This window comes from Brachionichthys hirsutus, chromosome 2, assembly GCF_040956055.1.
Source record: "Brachionichthys hirsutus isolate HB-005 chromosome 2, CSIRO-AGI_Bhir_v1, whole genome shotgun sequence".
Lineage (NCBI taxonomy): Eukaryota > Metazoa > Chordata > Actinopteri > Lophiiformes > Brachionichthyidae > Brachionichthys > Brachionichthys hirsutus.
Window position 1 is genome coordinate 16,395,392 of NC_090898.1, and position 16,884 is coordinate 16,412,275.

The window sequence follows — 16,884 nt, forward strand, 5'->3', positions numbered from 1 at the left end:
AAGCCTGATTTACTGGAGGTCTGTGAACGCACCGTGTCTCTGGCACCAGTTCTCAGGATCACACGGGTCCTGTCTGTGACATCATCATCATCGTCTTCATCATCATCATCATCATCATCGCGTTACGCTGGTATGCAAACACGGAAACCTTTAAGTCCCTTGAGACGCCTTGAAAACTGAAACGGCTGACGCGCCCTGAAGGCACCGTCGGGTAATCTGTGCATGTGACGGAATGATTTTTTATTTTTATAACCTAAAGCCTGAATGACGTCGTCGTTATTATAATCGATTAAATAGAGATGATCCGATTTGCCTGCTTGCTTGTGAAACATAAGAGACGCGTCAGAACCGAACAAACCCTCGCAGTTTCAGGTCCAGCTGTTGGTTGCTGCATTGCCACGGCAACAAAAGCTGAGTTTCTATAGCAACAGCCGTGGGGCGGGGGGGCCTACACGCCCAACGACCTGCAGCTCTGGATTTAAACAAGTGCCTCGTTTCATTTCAGCCTCCGTCCCGAGGCTGTCGGCAGAGACGCAGCTACTTCCTGTTCACGCCCCGTCACTTCCTGTTGGCACCCGCTGCACATCACCTGTCGCACCCTCTCTCTGGGGGGGGGGGAGAATGGTTCTTTCTTTCTTTCTCTCTGAGGAGTTTCCATCCAAGCGCTGGTGTGAATCATCAGATTGAAAATAGAGAATACTTCAAAGGACGGATTTGAATAAGAAACTATTTAATTCCTGTCACATAAACATGAAGGTCTTTATTCTCGTTGGCCCTAGAAACGTTTGTCCATTTCAGAAATTCCAAATTCCCTCACAGACAATCTCCGTCCTCAAAAGAGTTGATTTTTGGGTGAAATTCTAAATCAAAGATTTCGGCACTAAAACCCATCCTTTGATGTTGTCCATGTTTAACCCTTCGGACAAAATGAAGGCGTCCAACCAAAAGGTCACAGAGGGGTGATTATTTTCTTCCAAGGGGGGGGGGGGGGGAAGACTAATTTTGTGTTAAATTTGAAAATCCATAATTTGACCCTTCAGCACTCGGATGTGTTCAAACCGGCCTGGAATCCATTGAAGGGATAACAAATCTCACGCAGCGTTCAGGATCAAAGGACGCCTGGAATACAGTGGAACCTCGGTTCTGGAACAAAGAAACGGAGTTTAAAATGCCACCGTTTACGGTTTCCCGTTTCAGAGGAAACATTTCGCTCCGATAGATCGATTGATGTCAGAACTAAATCAAACCAAAGACCGTTTACACCGGAAAGACGTCTCACTCTCACACGGTCAGAGTGAGACTGCCTCTCACTAACCGATCGCTTCAGGGGTTTAAAAAAAAAACTGATTTGGACCTCAAATTGATCAATTCTGAATGATTTTAACGTCGCATGGCATCAGAGTTTGTGTTGTCGTTCCCGTCCAGTTCGTGACGTCCTCTCGTCCGTCCATCGTTGCGACGTCTGCATCACGTCCACCACGGTTACACTACAACTCCCACACACCCGTGTGCTGCCCTTTAGCCCCACCCCCTCAGCGTGCCCGCTCTCAGGGCATTTGGAACTTCTATGCATTTTGTCAGACTCGTGGTCTCGTGGTGATCGATTGATCGATTGATCCCCAGAGCCTGGACTCTGCCTCTAGTTTTGGTTGTGAATATTCTGAGTCCGAGTTGGGCTGAACCCAGATCTGCTCGCTTGCTGCAGGAAGAAGGTCCGATTGATCTTTCTGTCGGTTTAATAAAGTTAAAACACAAAGTCGACAAAAGTTCGTTTGTCTCTGTCTCATTCCGACGTCTGAACTAATATAGTATATGTACACTAATGTATACTAGCATTAGTGTACATATACACTAATATATACTAATACTAGTATAACTACTAGCAGCAGCTCTACTAGTATGAGGCAGGTATCCTGAGGTTAGCATGCTAACAACGGATGTAGCTGTTAAACACTAGAATGCATTTTCTGAAATAACCACGCCCCCTAGTGGTAACTTTTTACACGCCCCCTGATCTATCACACTTTGGGCCCTGTGATGAGCTGGCGTCTCATCCGGGGTGTACCCCGCACCAAGCTGCTCTCATTGGTTCAAATAGACCACTACTGTTTGTGTGACATCACTTCCTGTTTGGCGTGCATGGCTTCCTGTTTCACTCCTCCAGCAGCAAATAGAATTTTTTAAAAAAAAGCATTTATTTTTATAACAACGTAATTTAAGTGTAAGAGAAACTTACATTTCACTAATTACACAAATCCTTCATTACAACATTTGAATAAAACACGAGAATCTACATACTTAAAAGTGGCAAAACAAATATATACAATCATATATAAAAAAAATATTATAATATAAAATATTAAGACTAATATACAATATATAATAAATATTCTGAATATCACACACGTAAAAACACACTAAAGACAATCTACTATTGCACTCAGAACCGAAAACAAGCTAAAACTGAAACCTAACCTTTCTGGCTTTCCTGGATTGATCGTGATTTGATTGATCGGCCGGCGAGCCGTTCCTGAGACACGGTTGTCCTTAGAAACGGTTGTCCTTAGAAACGTAACTGCAGTCCTGAGATCACTCATCTGTGTGGAACCAACCAGAACTCAGGATGTCGATGACATCAGAAGAGTCACCGGCGATGATTGGTTCACCTGTCAGAGGCAGGAAGCGTGCCCCCCCCCCTCCCCCCCGCAGCAGCAGGGGGTCTACCACGCTTCTCTGCAGGGGCAGATCCAATGAGAAGTCGGTGGGCGGAGCCTGCAGGCGCTGGCGGGGCAGCCGACCCGCCCTCCTAGGGATGGGCAGCTCCGAGTGGTGAGCAGGAAGAGGAGGAGAGAAGAAGTACGGATGGAGCAGAGCCTGCGGGGGAACATCGGTATTTAACGCAGCCGTAAACCGATCAATCGGTCGATCGATCGATCGATTGATCGGGGTGCTGTTCCACCTGCCGGCTCACTTCCTGCCTCCCACCTGCCGGGCTGAGCAGCGCTGCTTCGACGGATAAACCAGGAACCTGCCGAGCAGCTCGACGGCCTGGGGGGAGGAGTCGGGGACGACCTCCTCCAATGGGATCGCTGGATTCTCCTTGAAGGTGATTTTGTTGTAATCGGGCAGCTCCGCGATCTCCTGGAGACACACCGAGAGTATTCGTGTTACCATATCAACGTGTGCAGGAAGTGATGTCATACTGGGCGCTACGCTAGGCTAACGCTAAGGCTTTTCTGGGTCCTGAGACACATTCTCTCTCTCACGGGCCAGCTGTCCCGGGTCGGCGTCCCCAGGACCCGGAGGACGCAGCACAGCTGCTCGATGTCGTTCTCTCCGGGAAACAGAGGAGAAGAGTTCAGCAGCTCCCCGAAGACGCAGCCCGCCGCCCTGCAGCGAGCAAACGCGAGGGCAAAGGTCGACCACCTCGGACGGGAAGGGCAGGAAATGTTTGTCCTCGCCGCCCTGACGGCGTGACGGACACACGGCACATCTGTAAACGCACTCTCTCACCACAGGTCGACGCCCTCGTCGTACTTCCTGGCGCCGTACAGCAGCTCGGGTGCTCTGTACCACCTGAACACAAACGGCAGCGCTCTGAACGGCGAGATCGTCCAATCAGTGAGCTCCGTGCGCGGCGCGGCGCGGCGCTCACCTGGTCGCCACCTGGTGGCTGTAGAGTCTCTCTCCGTCCTCGCTGAACAACCGGGCCAGGCCGAAGTCGGCGATCTTCAGGTGACCCGAGGAGCTGATGAGGAGGTTCGCCGGCTTCAGGTCCTGCAGAAACAGGTCGGGGCTTTTATTCTGAAGGGACAGACAGGATCTGAACGCTGTCCCTTTAAGAAGGGACACGAACAATCCATCAGACGAGACCAAACGATGACTCACCCGGTGCATGATGTTGTTGTGATGCAGGAAGGCCACGCCCTTCAGCAGCATCATCATGTACCCTTTGACCTGACCCGGGGTCAGAGGTCGCTCGGAGTTTCTGATCACCTCAGAAAGGTCAGACGGCATGAAGTCGAAGACCAGAGCGAAGCCGGTTCCGTGGGGGAAGACGTCCTTCAGCTTCACCACCTGACGAAGAGGAGGAGTGTGAGGGGCGTGGCTTAGCTACAGGTAGACGTGGGGACAGGAAGACGCCGACAGCTGGTCCCACGTGTCCGTCTCACACGAGGACACTCACATACTGGTTGTCCTCGATCTCCTGCAGGGCTTTGATCTCCCTCAGAGCCTGGTTGGGGACGCCGTCCTCCAGCCGTCTCAGAGCCACCTTCTTCAGCGCCACCGTCTCACCTGTCTGACAATCGATACCTGATCGATACCTGATCGATACCTAATCGATAGCCGGTCGGGTTCAATCTCAAACCGGATGCAGACACACAGTTTAGCTTCCCTGAACGTCGGTAGCTGAGTTTGGAGGATATTATGGGATGTAGGTTTATCTGTTGCTGAACACAAATAAAGTTTGATCGGATGATGAGTTCGATTCATTGATTGGATGAGGAGCATCCGACCTCAGAGGCGAACGTTACGCGTCCAGCTTGTTTACAATACTCCGATTGATCGATCTGATTATCAATAACGTTTGTGTCCCGGCGATCCTTTGATGATTACTAATCGTTCCTGTTTTACCTCGATGTGTTTGGCTTTGAAGACAATGCCATGAGCTCCTTCTCCGATCCGACCCAGGATACCGTACTGCTCCATAAACACACCCTGGACCACCAGAACCACCAGTAGAACCTGGACCAGTAGAAGAACCTGGACCACCAGAACCACCAGTAGAACCTGGACCAGTAGAAGAACCTGGACCACCAGAACCACCAGTAGAACCTGGACCAGTAGAAGAACCTTGACAACCAGAACCACCAGAAGAACCTGGACCAGTAGAACCTGGACCACCAGAAGAACCTGGACCACCAGAACCACCAGAAGAACCTGGACCAGTAGAACCTGGACCACCAGAAGAACCTCGACCACTAGAACCAGTAGAAGAACCTGGACCACTAGAACCACCAATTTTGTTTTACTGACGTGAACCACCGTCCGGTAATTGAACCAGTCCGTGTCTCCAGTACAAACTACTCAAACCATCAAACTCCTTCCGTCTCTGTTGTAGCTTTAGCTTCCAGCTGAGCAGCAGCAGCAGCTAGCATTTATTGCTTCTACAAATATCAGCTAAACGGGACACAAAACGGGATAAATACTTGAAATCTTTAAAATTATAACGATGTTCTTCCATTCGGCGTCCATAAAACAATAAAGAAACAACCTGTTGTAGCGAAGCATCGCCTCCAACTCCAACAGCGAAACAAGCTAACAACTAGCTAAACGCCGGCTGTTGTCTTGGTAACCACTCGGCTACAGCGTCCAATCAGCAGCTGCTGTAGTAAAGAACTACAAACGAAAAGCAGCGGGTCATAAATCCCTTTTATCACACAACTATTCACGTGTAAATAACGGATTTACGTTCTGTTAGCCCACTACAGGGGCTCCGAACTTCCGCCATGTTTGTTTACTGTGACGTCATAGAGATTATTTTTTCTTATTTAAACGACAGTCGACAAAATACAAGTAAATATGACATGTTTTATGTCCTTGTGTACGAACTATTACATTTATGTTGGGAAGGAAGAAAAATAAAATCAATAAAAAGTGTGTTCCAGGTTCACTGGTTGTCGTGGCGACGCGGACGCCTTGCCGACGTCATCATCGCGCGCCTGTGTTTGCTCAGTCGGAGAGGCAGATTGTGATGTTGTGAAGTTTCATCTGTAATTTATACCACGAGAACTGTTTTGCTTAAAAAGTTATTTGTTTGCCATTTTGCTGAAGACGGAAATAGTTACTGAGACTGAGCTAGCGGCTAATGCGGTCTTTCGCTAAAACACGCCCACATGACTCAGTAGACCAATCATGGCGCTATACGTCAGGCCTGGGCGACACGTGCGTTTGCAAGTTTTCGTGCCAACAGGTTGTAAATCATCCAAACTTTATGGAGGCTTCTCTCCTGAAACATCTTCTCCGCGGTTTCTCCATGGTGGTTTGAGGAATGAGAAGCAGCTCATTTAATCAGCTGTGATTAATGAATAATAATAATAATAATAATAATAATAATAATTGATTTTATATAGCGCTTTTCTAGATACTCAAAGACGCTTTACATTGTATGTGCATTAAGTTAAATAACCTGTAGAAGCTGAAAGATAATTATCCAATAGGAGGAGTAATCCAACGCTGACTCCGCCCTTCGTTGCTTCTGATTGGGTTACGCTCTTATTTACGCCGTAAAGTAACCAATCACCACCCCCCATTGTTTAAGGGCTAGGAACGGGAGTTTGCTACGCCCGTAGCCTGGCTAAGTTAGCATGCTAACAAAGTTTAAACGTGAAACTGTCGGTACAGATGCGGAGTTTTTATATTGGCTATTACGTCACGTTTTTTCCTCATCACTGCGTACCGCATTCCGATTTACTGACGTTTCTTTCCACTCGGAATTAAAATGTGTATTCTTATCTGAATGAGTGGTTAGCTCGCTAATGCTAGCCGCGCTAAGGGAGGGGAGGGGCGAGTTGGACCCGCGTGGAACCCGTAGTTTAAACCCCGGCAGCGAGCAGACGGTGAGTGCGTGAAGTCTTTCCGGCCGCGTTGTGAGTGGATTTCTGAAACGTTTAAGATCCGTTAGCGATTATCCGGTACGAGAGTTCGTTTTCACGGAACCTCTGACGCGTCGCCTTGTGAGGCGCAATGAAGTTACGCGTTAGCTTGTTAGCCGCATCGGCTAATGTCTTTGATCCGTTTCAAAGTTTGTTTTCAAAAGAAGTCGCTGTAGAAAAATCTCAAGTTTGCTTTTTACCGACTCTTGCGGGCTTTATTTTTAAATAAACGGCGATCTTTGGTTTGAATGAACATTTTCGTTGTAAAGTCACGACGAGTAAAACGGACACGTGACCTGCGTTGAGTTTGGTACATGGTTATTGTAGTTATTTGACTTGGTTTATGGTTTTGGACTACAGAAATAGACCTCTAGGTACTCGGAAAAAATATATATAAACATTTGTTTGTATAATATTTTGCCAGTTTGTCAAATATTACTCCACAAAATTCCAGGTGTGCTTCAGAAAATCTAAAAATCTATCGTATTAGAATATGAAAAATCCAGAAAGATCTATTTATTCTGATTCAAAGCGTCGTACTAATATCACAGGTGTAGAAAAGATATTCTCGTCATTCACTATCAACGCCGACGTTTATGAATTATTTGTTAAGTTCTCAGTTCCGCCCGGCGTTTTCCTGCAGGCCCGCCCCTTCAGGAGATGGCGTTCCGTGTCGTCCAGGTTCCCAGTCTGCCGACCCAAAGGTTGCCCCCCTCCGAGCTGCTGGCGTGGTACAATACAACGCTGGAGACGGGCTTCACCGAGTGGGAGCAGATCTGCAACGGTAAGACGCTCCTGCACGGGTTTGCACCTTGGAGGCGTAGCCGTGATCTCCTGCTCCTGTAAATGGCCGACGGCGTTGCTATGCAGCCGTTTCCTCTGAATGTTGGGCTGCGGGTTCTCCTCTCGCTGATCGTGGAGCTTGTTTATGACTTATCTTAGCAGACGACGGGCTTCCGCCTTCTCTCACTTCCGTTCCTTTCGCGTGCGAATGTCCAGGAGCGTCCTTTTGCCGGCTGACCGACCGGCTGTTTCCTGGATGCCTGGACGTTTCCGAGGTCAAGACGGAAAGAAACGAGGAGGACTCCTTCCACAACTACACTTTACTACGAGCTGCCTTCAACAAAGTTGCTGTTACGCACGTGAGTGCTGTGTAATGGAGGGGGGCGGGGTTACGGTCCGGTTCTGTTTACAGCCCCCGCTCTCTTCTCAGGATGTCCCCATGGAGACGCTGACGGAGCGAGATCACGAAGCGTCCTTGACCTTCTTCGGATGGTTCAAATCGTTCTTTGAAGTCAACTCCAAAGATTCCCCGACGCTCGGAGGTGGACGGAGGAAGGATCCCGATTTAGGTGAGACGTCGGAAACGAGCGAAGGGCGACACGGAGCGAGCGTGGAGCCGTCGACGGAGAACCCGGAACCACGAAGAGACAAGGACGGAAAACCGGAGGGTGGCTTCGGAGAACGCAAGGAGATCTGGGAAACGCCAAGGGAAGGGCGGATGAACGGGAATACAGAGGTTATATTTATATCTGACGATGATGATGATGATGTGGAGGTGAAGGCTGAGCCAAAAACAAAGGTGGTAGTGAAAGAAGAACGTGTCCGTGAGAATGAGAGGGTGGAGCTAGTCCAGGCGAATGAGAATGAGAGGGTGGAGCTAGTCCAGGCAAATGAGAATGAGAGGGTGGAGCTAGTCCAGGCGAATGAGAATGAGAGGGTGGGGCTACTGAATGATAATAGGAGGGTGGAGCTAGTCCAGGCGAATGAGAATGAGAGGGTGGGGCTAGTGAATGATAATAGGAGGGTGGAGCTAGTCCAGGCGAATGAGAGGGTGGAGCTAGTAAATGAGAACGAGAGGGTGGAGCTAGTCAATGAGAATGAGAATGAGAGGGTGGGGCGAGGAAGTTGTCGGAGTTTCTTCAGTGAAACTTTACTGCCGTTCCTGCGCCGATACTCCAGAGACGTGGACCCGACTCCCATCTTTAGCGCCGTCCACCCCGTAGACGTCGTTCAGGCTTGCCGTCAAACGCCGTACGCCCTCTACCTGTACATGGGGGTGGAGCTAGGTGCGGGAGAGAGCACCAGCGTCATCCTGATTGGCTATGTGGATCAGAGCTCGGGTGTCAGCGTGGTGAAGCTGCTGCACACTCTGAGGATGAGCGTCGACCGCCAAACATCAAAGGACGCGGACCGGCGCCCCTCGCAGGCCGACGCCTCGCTCCTGATCGAGACGATCAACGACATCGGCCTCCCGCTGCACAACCTCGTCATCTTCTACTGCGACGCCCCCCACCAATCAGAGCGGCAGAAGATGGCGTCCCAGCTGAAGGCCTTCAACCCCAGGCTGGTGTCGCTCTGCGGCCTCCCCGGGATCGCCCGGAGAGCCTGCAAGGCGGCGCTCTGGGCTTCCTTCCGGCGCGCGGTCGATCTCGTCGCCGACATCCACGCCCACTACTCCGCCTCCTTGCCCGCCGGCCGCCGCCGCCTGGAGCAGCTGTTCGCCGGCGGCGAGCCGTACGACGCGGCGCTCCCCGTGGCCGAGCAGTGCTCGTTCCTCCGCGGCGTCGTCCGGGGGATGGTCGCCGGCTGGCGGGACGTTCAGGACTACTTCAGGTCTCTGGGGGGCGACGAGGACGCCGAGCGGATCGCCGAGCGGATGGCGGATCACAGCGTGAAGCTGCGCGTGCTTTTCCTCCGCCACGCCTTGGAGCCGCTCGCCGCCTTCCACGAGCTGCAGCGGGGCGGTCAGGCGGCCGCGGCCGAAGAGCTGCAGCTCGTCGCCGTTCTGATTCGCTCCTACGCGCTCCTCCTCCTCCGGCGCGCCGATGCGGAGCTCTTCCTCAGAACGCGGGACCCGCGGGTCCTCGGCGAGGACAAGCTGCCGCACCGGCCGGCGATCGGCGTCGGCTCCGGCACCAAAGAGTCGCTCGTCTCCACCATCGAGCGTTTGACTCCGGAGGAGAGGGCCGACTTCGCGAAGGACGTCGCCGGTTTCTACTCGGCGGCTCTGCGGAGTTTAGCGGAAAGCGTCCCGCGGCATCTGGACGAGGCGGCGCTCCTGACCATCGGCGAAGTCCTGAAGCATCCTGAGAACATCACGGTAAAATCTGCTCCTGCTTCGAGAGGAGACTCCCTCGCCATGAACATAAATCCGCTTTTTATTTCTGTAAACTACGATCGCGTCGGCCGTTCCGTCTCCCTCGGCTTCATAATGTCCGCTGCAAAGAAACGGCGAGTCGGCGCGGAATGACTCGTCTGTTTCCTCCTCAGACGGTTGCATGACTCGTCTGTTTCCTCCTCAGACGGTTGCATGACTCGTCTGTTTCCTCCTCAGACGCCGTTGCGTGACTCGTCTGTTTCCTCCTCAGACGGCGTTGCGTGACTCGTCTGTTTCCTCAGACGGCTTTGCGTGACTCGTCTGTTTCCTCCTCAGACGGCGTTGCGTGACTCGTCTGTTTCCTCCTCAGACGCCGTTGCGTGACTTGTCTGTTTCCTCCTCAGACGGCGTTGCGTGACTTGTCTGTTTCCTCCTCAGACGGCGTTGCGTGACTCGTCTGTTTCCTCCTCAGACGTTGTTGCGTGACTCATCTGTTTCCTCAGACGGCGTGGCGTGACTCGTCTGTTTCCTCCTCAGACGCCGTTGCGTGACTTGTCTGTTTCCTCCTCAGACGGCGTTGCGTGACTTGTCTGTTTCCTCCTCAGACGGCGTTGCGTGACTCGTCTGTTTCCTCCTCAGACGGCGTTGCGTGACTCGTCTGTTTCCTCAGACGGCGTGGCGTGACTCGTCTGTTTCCTCCTCAGACGTTGTTGAGTGACTCGTCTGTTTCCTCAGACGGCGTGGCGTGACTCGTCTGTTTCCTCCTCAGACGCCGTTGCGTGACTCGTCTGTTTCCTCCTCAGACGGTTGCGTGACTCGTCTGTTTCCTCCTCAGACGTTGTTGCGTGACTCGTCTGTTTCCTCAGACGCCGTTGCGTGACTCGTCTGTTTCCTCCTCAGACGGCATGGCGTGACTCGTCTGTTTCCTCAGACGCCGTTGCGTGACTCGTCTGTTTCCTCCTCAGACGCCGTTGCGTGACTCGTCTGTTTCCTCCTCAGACGGCATGGCGTGACTCGTCTGTTTCCTCAGACGCCGTTGCGTGACTCGTCTGTTTCCTCCTCAGACGCCGTTGCGTGACTCGTCTGTTTCCTCCTCAGACGGCGTTGCGTGACTCGTCTGTTTCCTCCTCAGACGGCGTTGCCCCGCCCCAAATTGACGGCGTTGGCCGTTCAGCTCGGGCTCGGTGGAACCGGGTCTCCGGCCATGGACCGGCTGGCCCGCGAGTACGTCGGCGCCGCCGCTGCTTTACAGAGGAGAGGAACGGGGGAAGGGCACTGCTGGGCGCAGGTGAAGGTCACACGGTGGTGGAGGTGGTCCTCCCTTTGATGCTGCTGAGACATCAAAGGACCTGATGGAGCGTCGTCTGTCTCCAGATCCTGCGTGGCCTCAGACCGGACTCCGTGCTGCGCGGCGTCTTCCTGATCCTCATGGCCCTGCCGAGCTCTCTCTGCAGGACTCGGGTGTTCTCTAAGGTGAGACTCAACCCCCCCCCCCCCCCCCCACCACCACACACACACACAAATGGTAAATGTCCTCTACGTGGACGTCCTCCGTGTGTCCTCCTGTCCAGGCGTTAAAGACGACACCGAAGGAAGCCCCCAGAGCTCCGTTCCCCCTGGAGGCATGGGCAGAAAAACTCTACGTGGGCAGAGCGAGGCTGCCTCTGAAGGCGGGCTACGCCGAGGAAGAGGAGGAGGAGGAGGAGGAGGATCGGTGGGACGAATCCAGCGTCCTCCTTCCGTCCCGGGTGGAGAGGAATACGGAGGAGTCGGACTGCACGGACAATTCCTCAGGTCAGACGTGGATGTCGGCCGTTTGGGGGAACCTCTGGAGCTCCTCCTCCTCCTCCTCCTCCTCCTGATGACGGTTGTGTTCTCCAGATGTGGTTGACGTCACCGACGGGTTCAGACTGTGTCCGAGTACGGCGATAAACGATGAAGGTGAGGGATCGTTCGTGAGACGGCTGAGGAAGAGGAGGAGACCCTCCGTTTGTGTGAAGCTGCGTCGGGTTCTCGTCCCGCTTCGCAGGTTCGTCGTCAGACTTTGAGTTGGACGATGAAGACGACGAAGACGATGCCCCCCAAGCACCCCCCCCCCGGCAGGGCGGGGAGCTGGTCTGGGGTCAGGCGGAGGGCGTGTCTCTCTGGCCGGCCGTCGTCACGCGCTGCGAGGAAGAGGAGGGGACGGTGGCGTGGTACGGACGGAAGACGTCCTCTCAGGTGAGACGCGATGAAGGTCTTCCTCCTCCTCCTCCCCCTCCTCTTCCTCCTCCCCCTCCCCCGTCACAGGTAAACTGTTCTGTGTTTATCGCTCTCTGGTTCCAGGTTCGCCGGACGTCTCTGAAGCGATTCGCCGACTTCGCCCAGAACTTCAGCTTCAGCCTCTTCACCATCGACGCCGTCTACCGGGAGGCCGTCTTCCTGTCCCTGCAGGTCTGGATCAGAACCCGCCCGGTCCAGCCCGGTCCCGCCCGGTCCCGCTCGGTTCTGACGCTGTGATGCTGGTGTCCACCAGGAGGCGGCCGTGCGCTGCGGGAAGCGTTTCCTCGCCTGCCCGGACAACGAGGAGGAGGAGCTGAAGCTGATGCTGGAATGGGCCCTGGGGGGGTTTCAGCCCACGGGGGCCGACGCGCTGAGGCCTCCTCCGGCCCAGAACGGTACGCAGAGCTGACTTCCTGCGGTCGGGTCTGACTTCCTGCGGTCGGGTGTTTGTTCCGCCGAGCCCAAAGGAAGTCGGGTTGTCATTGGCTACAAAACAGGAGATCTGTCTGTCTGTCTGCCTGCAGGACAAACCAACTCATCGACCCTGGAGGAGACGCAGAGCTCCTCTCCTTCCTCCTTCAGCTCCTCTTCCTCCTCCTCCTCCTCCTCGGAGATGGACGAGGTGTCGGCCTGGGCCAACGGTGGAAGGGAGGCGGGCTCTGATTCAGAAGGGGTGGCGGAGGAGGAGGAGGAGTCCAGGGAAGGCTGCGATGTGGAGACGAGACGAGGGAGGAGGGGGGAGAGAGGAGGAGGAGGAGGAGGATGGAAGAGGGAGGACTGGCGAAGAGCGAAGCCTCGAGGAGGGAAGGGTCCGAGGAGGAGGAGCCCGACGGAGGGAGTCGACGACGACACGTCGGAAGACTTCGTGCCGTACAAGAAGAGGGCCTGCAGCAGAACCTGCAAGGTCGCCGCGGCAACCAGCGTCTACACGCAGCCCGACCAGAAGCTCAGAGGTACCGAACACGGGCCGGCCGTCCCGTCCGGGACGCCTCCATCGGCGTGAAGCCTGACGTCCTTGTTTTCTGTTTCCCGTCTCCAGGGGCGACCATCAGTCGGATCGTGAAGGATGAGCTGGACATGGAGGGTCGGTACCGCCGCGCCGGGTCGGTGAACGTTCCGGCGAAGGTTCCCTCGCGCTTCCGTTCCGGCGAACGTTCCGGCGAACGTTCCCTCACGTTCCGGCGAACGTTCCGGCTAACGTTCCGGCTAACGTTCCCTCGCGCTTCCGTTCCGGCTAACGTTCCGGCGAACGTTCCCTCGCGCTTCCGTTCCGGCGAACGTTCCCTCACGCTTCCGTTCCGGCTAACGTTCCGGCTAACGTTCCCTCGCGCTTCCGTTCCGGCGAACGTTCCCTCACGCTTCCGTTCCGGCGAACGTTCCGGCGAACGTTCCCTCACGTTCCGGCGAACGTTCCGGCTAACGTTCCGGCTAACGTTCCCTCGCGCTTCCGTTCCGGCGAACGTTCCGGCGAACGTTCCCTCGCGCTTCCGTTCCGGCGAACGTTCCGGCGAACGTTCCCTCACGCTTCCGCTCCGGCGAACGTTCCGGCGAACGTTCCCTCGCGCTTCCGTTCCGGCTAACGTTCCGGCTAACGTTCCCTCACGCTTCCGTTCCGGCTAACGTTCCGGCGAACGTTCCCTCACGCTTCCGTTCCGGCTAACGTTCTGGCGAACGTTCCCTCGCGCTTCCGTTCCGGCTAACGTTCCGGCGAACGTTCCCTCACGCTTCCGTTCCGGCTAACGTTCCGGCTAACGTTCCCTCACGCTTCCGTTTCATCCTCAGAGTTCTGTTTGTGCTGCGGAACCGAAGACATCGAGATCTTCCACCCGCTGTTTAAAGGCAGCCTCTGCTTGAAGTGTAAAGTAAGGAACCTCCGCCTCCCCGGCGGCCCCGCCCCCCCCTCACCGTGGCCCCGCCCCCCCTCACCGCCGCCGTGTCTCCCTGCAGCTGAACTTCACAGAGACGCTGCATCGCTACGACGAGGACGGCTACCAGTCCTACTGCACCATCTGCTGCTACGGCATGGAGGTCATCCTGTGTGGCAACGGGAGCTGCTGCAGGTCGGAGCCGGCCGCCGCCGCCCCGCCCCGCCCCGCCCCGCCCCGCCCCCCCGTTCACCTGACCCCGCTCTTTCTCCACCTTGTGCAGATCCTACTGCAGGGACTGCCTGGACGTCCTGGTCGGCCCGGGGACGTTCGAGTCGCTGGCCCTGCTGGAGCCGTGGATCTGCTTCCTGTGCACGCCTCGCCGGCCGCACGGCGCCCTGCTTCCCAGAGACGACTGGAGCGTCCGCGTTCAGGAGCTGTTCGCCAACAACAGCGACATGGAGTTCGTGAGTGACGCCCGCCCGTCCCCGCCCCCCCGCTGACCGGCGCCGGGGTCCGGAGCCACGCCCGCTTTTACTCACCGCCGGGGGTTTCCTCTCACTTTGAAGGAAAGTCACCGCGTTTACCCGTCCATCCCCGCCAACCTGCGGCGCCCGGTCCGAGTCCTCTCGCTGTTCGATGGCATCGCGACCGGTGAGTCCCCGGACCGAGTCCAGGACCCGAGACCAGGACCCGAGTCCCCGTCTCTCGTTGACCGCGTTCCGGCTCGTCTTTCAGGCTACCTCGTGCTCAAGGATCTGGGCTTCAAAATCGACGAATACGTCGCCTCCGAGGTCTGCGAGGATTCCATCGCCGTGGCGACCGTCAACCACGAAGGGAAGATCGTGCACGTTGGAGACGTCAGATGCATCACAGAGGAGCACGTGCGTTCTGTTCTTCTTCCCGTCCTTTGATGGCGTGAATGTCCTCCTCCCGTCCTTTGATGACCTGAATGTCCTCCTCCCGTCCTTTGATTACCTGAATGTCCTCCTCCCGTCCTTCCTGTGCGTCCCCAGATAAAGCTGTGGGGTCCGTTTGACTTGCTGATCGGGGGCAGCCCCTGCAACGACCTGTCCATCGTCAACCCCCTGAGGAAAGGCCTCTACGGTAAGCCGGCGGGTTTCCTGCGTGTCGGCTGGCGAGGGATGCGTCGTTGGTGTAATTCCTCCCTTCTCCTGCAGAGGGCACCGGCAGGCTGTTCTTTGACTTCTACCGCGTCCTCCAGCTGCTGAAGCCCAGCGAGGACGACCCCCGGCCGTTCTTCTGGCTGTTTGAGAACGTCGTCTTCATGAACGCTCACAACAAAGTCAGCATCTGCCGCTTCCTGGAGGTGCGCCGCGCAAACCCCAGCCGTGTCTCGTGTCCAGCTGTGTCTCGTGTCCCGCCGTGCCTCGTGTCCCGCCGTGCCTCGTGTCCCGCCGTGCCTCGTGTCCCGCCGTGTCTCGTGTCCAGCTGTGTCTCGTGTCCCGCCGTGCCTCGTGTCCCGCCGTGCCTCGTGTCCCGCCGTGCCTCGTGTCCCGCCGTGTCTCGTGTCCAGCTGTGTCTCGTGTCCCACCTTGTCTCGTGTCCCACCGTGTCTCGTGTCCAGCCGTGTCTCGTGTCCCGCCGTGCCTCGTGTCCAGCCGTGTCTCGTGTCCAGCTGTGTCTCGTGTCCCACCGTGTCTCGTGTCCCGCCGTGTCTCGTGTCCAGCTGTGTCTCGTGTCCCGCCGTGTCTCGTGTCCCGCCGTGCCACGTGTCTTCTCAGCAAAAAGGATTTGAAACGGAGCTTGGAGGTTTGTAAAGGATGAGTCTTTAAACTGTCTCCGTGTCTGTCCCCCCCGTCCCGTCCCCCCAGTGCAACCCGGTGCTGGTGAACGCGGTCCGAGTGAGCCCCGCCCACAGAGCTCGTTACTTCTGGGGAAACATTCCGGGGATGAGCAGGTATTCCTCGGCGGTCGGGGTTAAATGTCCCGCTGTCCCCCCCGTGTCTCAGTCCCTGTGGTCTTCCCTTCAGGCCCATCGCCGCCTCTCAGAAGGACAAGCTGAGCCTCCAGGACTGTCTGGAGGTCGGCCGGACAGCCCGGGTCGGTCCTCGCGTCCATCTCCCCGGCGTGCCACGCCCCCCTCTCTCCCACAAACGTGCGCCCGCTCAGATTGTCCTTCTGCTCCAGGTCACCAAGGTGAGGACAATCACCACCCAACCCAACTCCCTGAAGCAGGGCAAGGACGTCTCCATGCTGCCCGTCCTCCAGAGCGGCAGAGAGGACAACCTGTGGATCACGGAGCTGGAGAAGTAGGCGTCGCCCTCCCTCCCGCCCGCCGGCGGCTAGCCGTACGCTAACGCGCTCGTCTCCTCCTCCTCCTCCTCCAGGATCTTCGGCTTCCCCAAACATTACACCGACGTGAGGAACATGAGCCGGCAGCAGAGGCAGAAGGTCCTGGGGAAGGCGTGGAGCGTCCCGGTCGTTCGCCACCTCCTCGCCCCCCTCAAGGACTACTACGCGTGCGAGGAGCGCCCCCCGTTGTCCGCCGTGGCCTCCTTCACCTCCCCCGCCCCCCCGGTCCTGCAGCAGCACGGCTAGCGGGGGGGCGGGGCTAATCGATCGCCACCGACGCTGTTTTTAATCGCGGAAGCACAAATCTAATCGCAGAGAAGATGTTTTTAATTAATGGATTGATATTTTCCTGAAGATAAAACCCACCTTTTATCCTTTTATCTTTAAATCAACTGTTTTTAAAGTTTTTTATTGTTAACGTTGCTTTTAACTTACTTTTCCTTCGTGGAAAGTTAACTGACCCTGAAGATGGAATCATTACTGGAATGATTTTTGCTGTTTGTCTGGAACGGTGCTCTTTAGATCTTTGTTGTTTTTTATCTTTGGAATGTGAATGAATGAAATGAAAGTGATGAGAATAAATAAAAAAAGGAAACAACAGTGTCCTCTCAATACCAACCAAAAACCGTCCACATGGTGATCTGGATCAGCACCAGAAGGTTCTAGATTGTTCTCGGTGTCTTTA

The 16,884-nt window shown here is 55.3% G+C and overlaps 2 protein-coding genes across 2 annotated transcripts; one reads left to right on the forward strand and one right to left on the reverse strand.

The window, feature by feature from the left end:
• Positions 1 to 2,589: 2,589 nt before the first annotated feature.
• Positions 2,590 to 4,710, reverse strand: cdk20 (cyclin dependent kinase 20). The gene is made up of 8 exons (XM_068743013.1): positions 4,636 to 4,710; positions 4,187 to 4,300; positions 3,889 to 4,077; positions 3,656 to 3,777; positions 3,514 to 3,576; positions 3,267 to 3,390; positions 2,986 to 3,141; positions 2,590 to 2,874 (listed from the first exon to the last, which is right to left on the reverse strand). The coding sequence occupies exons 1-8, from the start codon at positions 4,708 to 4,710 to the stop codon at positions 2,590 to 2,592; spliced, it is 1,128 nt and encodes a 375-aa protein (XP_068599114.1).
• A 2,606-nt stretch (positions 4,711 to 7,316) lies between these two features.
• LOC137898997 (uncharacterized) lies at positions 7,317 to 16,445 on the forward strand. The gene is made up of 23 exons (XM_068743014.1): positions 7,317 to 7,440; positions 7,656 to 7,798; positions 7,870 to 9,759; positions 10,889 to 11,044; positions 11,131 to 11,229; positions 11,328 to 11,550; positions 11,638 to 11,697; positions 11,786 to 11,976; positions 12,082 to 12,189; positions 12,272 to 12,413; positions 12,543 to 12,971; positions 13,058 to 13,102; positions 13,801 to 13,880; positions 13,966 to 14,078; positions 14,167 to 14,350; positions 14,453 to 14,537; positions 14,622 to 14,767; positions 14,900 to 14,990; positions 15,065 to 15,213; positions 15,719 to 15,804; positions 15,878 to 15,947; positions 16,035 to 16,156; positions 16,235 to 16,445. The coding sequence occupies exons 1-23, from the start codon at positions 7,317 to 7,319 to the stop codon at positions 16,443 to 16,445; spliced, it is 4,947 nt and encodes a 1,648-aa protein (XP_068599115.1).
• The last annotated feature ends 439 nt before the right edge of the window (positions 16,446 to 16,884 follow it).